Below are 8,857 nucleotides of genomic sequence, written 5' to 3' on the forward strand. Positions count from 1 at the left end.
ATGTCTGCACCCAGGATTCAAACTGGCGAACCCTGGGCCACCGAGAAACAGAATATGAGAACTTAACCACTGAGCCACCGGGCCGGCCCCTCTTATTATTTCTTACTTCCATAGTTGCTCTGTTCATCTGGCACAATCCTGTTGATTTCTAGAGAAGTGATATGATATCACATTCCCAGGAAAGTGTAGGTTAGACTATACCTCCCCTGTTCCTACTCCAAGGATAGCATTTATCACAGTGGTTTCTAATTGCTTCTTTTACATATGCCACAAACACTATACCTGACACTATTTTAAGCGTAACAATGGAGAGCAAAATGGATGCAGTCCCTGTGAGAATGGAACTTTCAGTCTAAGGGGGAGTAGACATTGATCAGATATTCACACTAATAAATGTATAAACTAAAATTGAAATGGTGAGCTGAAGAAAAGGCACATCCACTCTTTGAGATCAAATAAGAAGAATTATAATCTGGCCTCGGGGGTGGTTGTCTTGTAAGGCTTCCCTGAGCAAGATCTAAAAGATGAGTAACAGTTAACTGAGAACAGGGAAGAATGTGGAAAGGCCGTGCAGCAGGAAGAATATGCAGATTCTGGCAAACTGAAAGAATGCCAGTGTAACTGGAGCTCAGAGTGGGAGAGAGCATGGTGAGAATTGTGGCTGGAGCAAAAGTCAGGCGCCACAGCATACATAGCTTGGTGGACTGTGTTTTAGGCTTTTTCACAAATGGCTAGGTTTTCTAGCCATTGTTGGCTACATTTAAGTAGGCAAGAAATCATTTATACAACTTTCCTAGATCTACAGATGAGCCAAGCTCTCCAGGAAGTCTCTAGAATCCCCCTCTTTATGGAAACAATTAATCTTATCATTGTCCTGGCAAGCCTGAGTGGGAAAGATGGGGTCCAGATTTATAGTGCTTGGCTCAGGGCCCTACCAGACACAAGGGCAAGACATTTGTTAGCTCTACCAATCACTTGTGTGCAGCAGCTGCTACAAGAATATCCATAAAAGTTTCGCCCGGTGCAGAAATAACTGAGGATCCAAATAAATCTCCCAAACCCAGATACATTCTTGAGGATGAATAGATAATTGTCTCTTATGCATCCAGCTAGTGAGATGGCTCATAGAAAACCAAGTCCAGCTAGGGAATTCATAGTAAAGAAAATATGATTTACCATAAATCCCCAATAATCAATACACAGTCCTTGCTTCAGAGGTCTGGTCTCAGTCGCAGCCAATTCTCCCTGGAAAGTCTGCCCAAGAGTGAATCTCTTGAAAACTAAGTGAAGCAAGAGGGCAGAGAAAGTGAATTCTGCTCACTGTTGGAGGAATTTTCTAAGAGTCAGAATGATCCAAATATAGAATGACCTACCTCAGGAGATAGTGACATCAAAATTGCAAAAATAAGCTAGAAGACCACTTGAGGGTTGTTATAGAGGACACTCAAGTATGTGTGTTGGTCTAAATGGCCTTTAGTGTTTCTTCCCACCATGAGAATCTTAGAGGCAGAAAGCATGATGTGAAAGAGTAGCTGTGAGATGGAAAACAATGAGAACTCAGAGAGAGAAAGAGAGTGTTGGTAAAAAGCTCTCAATAATGAGGAAGAACAGAAGGATCTGATTTTGTTTGGAATGGGAGCAGCTTGTGCCAGTGCACCTAATCCCATCTGGGCTTGGGAACTGCGGGGAGGAGATCTGACAGTGCATCCTTTCTGGGAGCTGTGGCTTCCAGCTTGAACTCAGGTCTGCATATCTAGCCAACTTCCTTGAATGTGCTTTCCAGATTTTGAGATCGAACTGGAGTTATTATGGTTTGGATGGATGTTAGTTGTCTATCACTGAGTAGCAAATTACCTAAAAACTTAGCAGCTCAGAAGAACCAATATTTATTATGTCACACAGATTCTGAGGGTAGGCTCTGTGGGAGAGGCTCAGCTGGGTGGTTCTGGCTCAGGGTGTCTCTTGAGGTTGCAGCACAGCTCTCAGCTGGGTCTGCACTCATCTCCAGGCTCAACTGGGGCTGGAGAATCCACTTCTAAATTCACTCATTTGGTTACTGACAGGCCTTCATTTCTTGCTGGCTGTTGGCCAGACACCTCCATTTCTTGAGACATGGTCCCTTCCACAGCCAGCTCGAGTGCCTCACTTCACGTCATCTGGTTTCCAAGAGGAAGTGATTCAAGAGGGAGAGAAATGTGAGTGAGTGAAATAGTGCTCAAAGAGGAAGTAGAACTAATATCTAGAATATATTAAGATCTCCTGTACTGAATAATAAGAAGATAATGTGCTGAATTAAAATTGGCAAAATAGTTGAACAGGAACTTCACAAAAGAAGACAAACAAAAGGCCAATAAGCATATGAGTACATACTCATGTATCAGTAGTCATTAGGGAAATAAAAAAACCCACAATGAGATATTGTTACGGAGTCATAAAAGTGACTAAAAATTAAAAGACTAAAAATACTAAGCATTGGCTACGATGTATGGAGCAAGCTGAACGATCACAATACACTTCTGCTAGTGTAAAATGGCAGAGCCATTTATAAATTGGCATAGTCAGTTTAGTTATACAGACACTCACCATACAATTTCTAGCTATTTATCCAAGAGAAATGACTTCAGCTGTTCACAGAAATACTTGTACGTGAAGGTTCATAAGAATGTCATATGGAATAACCAAAACTGTGTTCATTCAACAAATTTTGGCATACAATGGAATATTACTTAACTCTTTCTCCCAAATTCTTGAGAATTAACACCTAATTAATCCCCCAAATAATGATATACGGATATATGCAACAATATAAATAAATCACCCAAACATTACGCCGAGTGAAAGAAGTTAGATAAAAGAGTACGTACCATCTATCTACAGAAAAATGAATCCACAGTGATAGAAATCACATCAGTGATTGTGTGAGGCAGGGGTCTGGGGGATATTGACCTCAAAGTGGCATGAGGAACATTCTGGGATGTTGGAAATATTCTGTACCTTTTATTGTGGTGATGGTCACGTAGGCTTTATGATACACTTTTCGTAAAGCTCATGGAAATATAATTCATATGCATAATTTTATATTATATAATCAACGAGCTGGTTTATGGGGCCCAGATTTGCTACCAGATAAACCAATGAGACATGCTATCATAAATATTGATGACAAATCCAATATAAAAAGATGCACACTAGATGACTGCCATGAGTTTATTCTGCATTTAGATCTAGTTTATTTCAAACCAAAAGAGTGATTTCAATATCTAGAAGTGTGCACATAGGTGTGTCTTCCATGCTCCTTGTCCTACACATTTCTTTCACTAAAAATTAAAGGAAGTAGAGTTCAGTTTCTAGGATCTAGGAGAAAAAAAATAACAGATATAATGTAATTACTTATGAATCATGAGCTTCTTGTCACATGTTATCTCATTTATTCTTTATATTAATGCTAGCAGGTAAATACTATTGCTACCTTCAATTTACAGATGGGGAAACTGAGGCTCAAATAGAGTGTCTGGCCCATGGTCATATAACTAGTAGAGGGCAAACGCAGTACTTGGACCCAAGCGTATGCTCTGAATTCAGGTGTACACGACACTGTAGTATATACTCCAAAAGGACAGTGTCATTGCCTTTCAGACTCAAATGCTAGAATAGTCACAACTATAACTGAGGGAACAGTACTCTAAATAAACAGGATCTATATTTCCTGGCAGATGATCTCAGTGTCACAGGGAGACACTAGAAAAACAGAAATGAACCCAAATTCTAGGGGTTTCAGCTATTGGGACTCTGTTCTTTCTCCAGACACCAGAGTGGGCACCTTCCCCTGTGGCTTTTTGCTCTTGTGGGCCCAGGGAGGGTTAGAGTGTGGACAGCACCCCAGCAGTACCCAGCCATCCATCCTCCCATCCAACAGTACAAGGGCAGTCACCTTCTTCCTGAAGCCATTTCATTGCTCAGGCCTGAAGGTCCCTGCGGCGACGGCCAGAGGATTTAGGGGCCACGTTGGTGGGCACAAAGTTGCTCTTCTCCTCAGTTAAGCTGATTTGCAGAAAAGAGAAAAAGAGGCCTGTCAGTAAGAGCCTGGGGGCAGAAGCCTGCCCTATGGAGTCTTTCATGTTTTGGAGCCCACATCGGTGGGCAGGAAGTTGCTCTTCACCCCACCCCCAGAACTGCTCAGCAAGCCTGCCAGCCATTGGGTCACACAGGTGGCAGTGTTGCAGGATCCCTTCTGGGCAGGGACTCTGATTTGCAGGAAGGAGAAAAAGAAGCCTGTCAGTAAGAGGCTGGGGGCAGGATCCTGCCCCATGGGACCTTCATAGTCAAATTACTGCTCTGAGAGGCACCAATGAATCTTAAGAATTTTCTCCTAAACACAGTTATCACAGCAGAAAATCATAGGCCATTAGGAAAAATGCCATGATCACTCTCCATAGACATTCCCAGAGGTGTCAGAAAGCCCAGAGATGATGCTGGGTAACTGTCGATGGGACACAGAGCTGTAACAGTCAATCTTTCCTGTATAAATCAACCAACCAGGCTTACGTGACTGGAGAGAATTACGGGGCCGCACCCAAGCCCATTCTTAAGGACTGTCTAGAAGCTACATCCCATTCTCAGGTACCAAGTAGTCCTTCTTAGGAAAAGGAAAATTCCCCTGCCTTAACTGGAAGAGGAGGAGAGTTGGCAGCATCACGTCATGGAGGTGCTTACCTGCTCTCTGGGCTCCTGTTCTTGCTACTTGAGGTTGGTCACAGGGACCACTCACCATGCCCTGATTCCAGCTACCTGGAGCTAAGGCTACTTCTAAGACAGGTGTCCCTGAATCCATGAAGCTGGGATCTGGGCCACAGAATAATCACCACGATTCGGTCTTTTTAGAAATATACTTCAATTCCCCAATGACAAGCACATTCAGAAGCAGGACTGAGAAGCTCTGCTATGAAATTCTCAGGGACTCACAGGGCTGCCCTCTCTCTCTCTGATCTCTTCCTGGGTGATTCTCTTCTGGTCTGTAGGTCCTGCTCTCTCTCCTCCCATCTGAGCTTCCAGACATCGACTGCCACAAAGAAAGCCACTGATACCAGCCCAAAGAACAAGCAGAGAGATCCATACACATCAAGTTATAGGAAGGAAGCAAGAAAGAGAACTAGAAAGGAGAGGGAGGGGCTTCGTAGGCATCCTGGGACGTGCCAATGGGAGGTCCGTGGTCTCCCTCCAAGCCTCTGACCATGACCCTATTCTTGCCCCACATTCCAAGCCCAATTGTAGTTTATGGAAACATGAGACTTGTTGAGGTCCTGCAGGTATGTGCCCAGCACACAGGTACTCAGATTATTGCACCGCTTAGCTCTGGGGCTGTCCAGGCTGCAGGGAAAAGACATGCCAGGTGGTACCATGCACTGGCTCTGCTGCTGTGGCTGTCACACAGAAGGTTAGAGTAGAAGTCACTTGGAGCCTTGCAGGAGTGCCAGGGAGGAGGGCAGCTCACACGTCATCCATTAGGAGAACTCAGAGGTTCACTGAGCCAGAGCAGGCGCAGTGGGGAAGGGCTGTGGTGGAGAAGCTGGGACCTTGTCTAGCATTCCACATGCTGCGCAGTCCTTCATGCTCTGCAGAGAGGGTCTCAGGGGGATGCAGGGGCAACATGTGCCTCTGTTCGGGCAGTGCTGGGGCCAGACCAGGGACAGGTGTGTCTCCAAGCTCAGGGTACACGGAGAGGTGGGGCCGGGAAGGGTGTCTGGCTCCTGACATCATTCACATCTCCGTGGATCCTACACATCCCAAGACCCCAGACCTACCTCCAACACTGCTCCACCTGAGCCCACCCTCTGCAAGGCCTTTGGCTTCACCTTGCAAATGTGCAATGAAGGCGCCTTGCAGGTGAGAGAGAATATTGTATGCAGGTTAACAAAGTGGAGCCAAATTTCCAGAATCTCCTGAGATATATAGGGTCCATCTGCTGGGGTCACACTTACCATTCCTAACTCCTGCAGGGCTGGGAAGTCTCCTCAGTAATGCCAGACCAGTGTCCAGAGAGAGGGATTCCACACTGTCCCCAACCGCTTTCAGAAATGGATCTTTTTACATGTGATCTAGCCACAGTCTCTCCACCTGACCTGTCTTCAGTGGAGCCTGAGAACAGCGGGGCCCCAGGTCGGGGTGAACTGACAGCCTGCTGGCCTCCTGTCCAGCTGGGTTCTCTCCTCCCTCTCGGAAGTGCCTTCTTGGGCCTGACAGGAGGAAGGGGGTGCCCTGTGCTGGGTGGGGTGGGGAGTCTCACCTGTAGCTCTCTGTCTCCTGCTGCAGTGCCTTCAACCGCATATATTCCTTCACCAGCGCAGCCAGTAGGAGTTGTGTTTCCTCTTCAGCAAGTATAGTAGGGTCTGGGAGGCTCTCCAACATATCCCTGGGGAGGGGAGGCAAACCCAGTACAGGCTCAGAGCCCCCGCCTGCCCCCTCCCCGGGAGAAGCAGCCAGGCTTCCTGGTTTCTGCACCTTCTCCTGAGGAGGTGGCCACCCAACTCCCAGTGCACAGGGCATGAGGCCAGTGTCCTTCCAAAACGCTCCTTCACCAGGAGCCTGGCATTGCGGTGGCCTTGAAGAAGTGGTTTGCTAAAACTGGATCATATGGGCTTGTGAAAACTGATGGTTAGATTTTCAGGAATTTTATGAGCTTAGTGTTAAATGTAGCCATTATTAAAAATTAAATGATAAAACTTACAATTACAGTTTGAATGTGGAAAAGGTTTAAGTTCAATAAATATAATTTGTATGAGGGTGACTTAGATTAATAGATCACATATCAGATTTAATAACAACAGGTTTATATGCAGAGTAGTTAGCAGATTAGGATGCAATTCACTTCTCAAATTATGGTTGAATTAGATAAATAAGTCTGCGACAGATACGTATGTTTGGTAGAAAGCAATGAAAACCTTCTGCGAGGCTCAATGAGCCATATGAATTTTACAACAAAGAGTATTGTATATCTTATTTCTATTTGTAAATTACGTGTGACACATCTTTATATCTTAAAAAGTTTATAATAAACTTCTATGCAGGTTTATATACATATATTTCTGCCTGACATCTGGTTGTTAAACAGTCAGAGCATGAACTGTTTGATCCCAAGGGAAGTGGGAGGGGAGCGTGCTTCTGGCAGGGCTGTCTTACCCCAATGACGCTGCCTGGAGGATGCCCGCCTGGTACAGGACCAAGATGCTGAGAGGCAGAAAGGTGGAGAACTTCCAGAAGCCCATGACACCTCTCTGCAAGGGAAGAATGACACCACTTTCAGCAGTCAAAAGTTTTGTGAGCCCACAGACCTGGGCTCTGGTCCTGCCTCTGCCTCTAACTCCCTGGCTTCCTGGCTTCAAGCTGGTCATGTCATTTCCGTTCACTGTTGTTTCCTTGTCAGTGACTGCTGATGGGTCTGGTGAGCATGTAGCATGTATTGGTCAACAAAGCTAGAGTAGTGAGCCCAGAGTGAAATTGGGTGGGGAAGGTAAGCTCCATCTCCCCACACCCCACCGTAACGACTCTCACACCTGTTGGTCAGGTCTCTGTTGAGGACAGTCTCAAAGGACCTTGTCACAACAGCTTTTCCATAATGCCACCCAGTTGTGCTCCTTGTGTGGGGCTTTTGCTCACATCCTGGGGTGTGTGGGGGAAGATACCTAGTGAGGGAACATCTCTGAGGTTGGAATCTCTGAGAAACTGAAGAGCCAAATTCTACTGCTCAGCCGCTCTGCACTTTGGCATAGAGTACCCTGTAAGAACCAAGCTGAGAAAGTGTTAAATTCAGACCCAGGACTCAAACTGGGGAAAAAAGCTCCCAAAACACAGTGTTCTGGCTCAGGTTGGTAACTGATTTCCGGGGGACCGCTAGGAACTAGATGTGATTCATGAGTGCTCGATTTGCCGAAGCTGCTCCTGCCTCCTGCTCTGCGCGCTGTGCTTGGGGAGCTCAAGCATCCCAAGATTGGCCTAAGCATGTGCAGCAAGAAACTGAGACTGGAGCCCACCTCAGCATGGGAAGAGTGGAGCAGGGAGTCCCCGAACTGAGACTGTCCAGTGTTACCTGGGGCAGGGACCTGGAATGAATCGGGGACTAGCAGAGATTCTGTGATGAAGAGATCCAGACAGAAGCGGACAGAGACTCTGAGACAGGCAAGGAGATCAGCCAAGAGAAAGACTAATGGAGACAGAGGGAGAGAGAAATAGGAGTACAAGGTAAGCAGGAAATTCAGGGCTCACCTGGCAGCAGGTAGCTTGGAGCAGAGATAGTGGCAGCGGCAGCAGCGTTGGCCTCAGGCGATGGGTACTGTGAAGAGTCAGTGACATTTGAGCCTAGCAGTGGCTCTGATGCCTCCCAGCACCAGTGTCTGCTCTTATTCCTGCAGCTCCTGGTCTGGGGTGGTCCAGGAATTCTGGGCAGCCAATGAGGGGAAGGATCTTGTGCCCTGATGAATTGTGTCACCGCTTGCGTCAGAACCTGGAGCATCCAGCAGGACCATCCTACTTGTATCTGCGTTGAGGTCATTGATGGAAGGGGGAGGGGTGGTGCCCAAGGAGAAACTCTTAAGGTGAGCAGGAATTTGAGGACAGTTTGTCCTCATGGTAAATTTCACCTGTTCAGTTCCGTTGATTTTCAACACAAGCCCCACTCCATCCCCAGCTTTGAGGTCTTTTTTGTCAGAGTCTAGGACTGTAGGGACTCTTGGCTTCCCCAAACTCCCCCTGGACCCCTGTCCATTGAGAGTTGGAGGGTTAAGGTGCAGTGGGGTTCATTCTGGGCCCAGGCAGGATGTCTGATTCAGGCAGGTGGAATCACCCACAGAGGAGCAGGGCTCCT

The 8,857-nt window shown here is 46.6% G+C and overlaps 1 protein-coding gene across 1 annotated transcript; it reads right to left on the minus strand.

Moving 5' to 3' along the window:
* Positions 1–3,120: 3,120 nt before the first annotated feature.
* LOC106835494 (calcitonin gene-related peptide 1-like) lies at positions 3,121–8,414 on the minus strand. The gene is made up of 5 exons (XM_014847881.3): positions 8,260–8,414; positions 7,177–7,271; positions 6,284–6,409; positions 3,932–4,041; positions 3,121–3,354 (listed from the first exon to the last, which is right to left on the minus strand). The coding sequence occupies exons 1-4, from the start codon at positions 8,344–8,346 to the stop codon at positions 3,957–3,959; spliced, it is 393 nt and encodes a 130-aa protein (XP_014703367.1). The 5' UTR covers positions 8,347–8,414; the 3' UTR covers positions 3,121–3,354; positions 3,932–3,956.
* Positions 8,415–8,857: the final 443 nt, after the last annotated feature.

The sequence above is a fragment of the Equus asinus genome, chromosome 20, assembly GCF_041296235.1.
Source record: "Equus asinus isolate D_3611 breed Donkey chromosome 20, EquAss-T2T_v2, whole genome shotgun sequence".
In the NCBI taxonomy this organism is placed as follows: domain Eukaryota; kingdom Metazoa; phylum Chordata; class Mammalia; order Perissodactyla; family Equidae; genus Equus; species Equus asinus.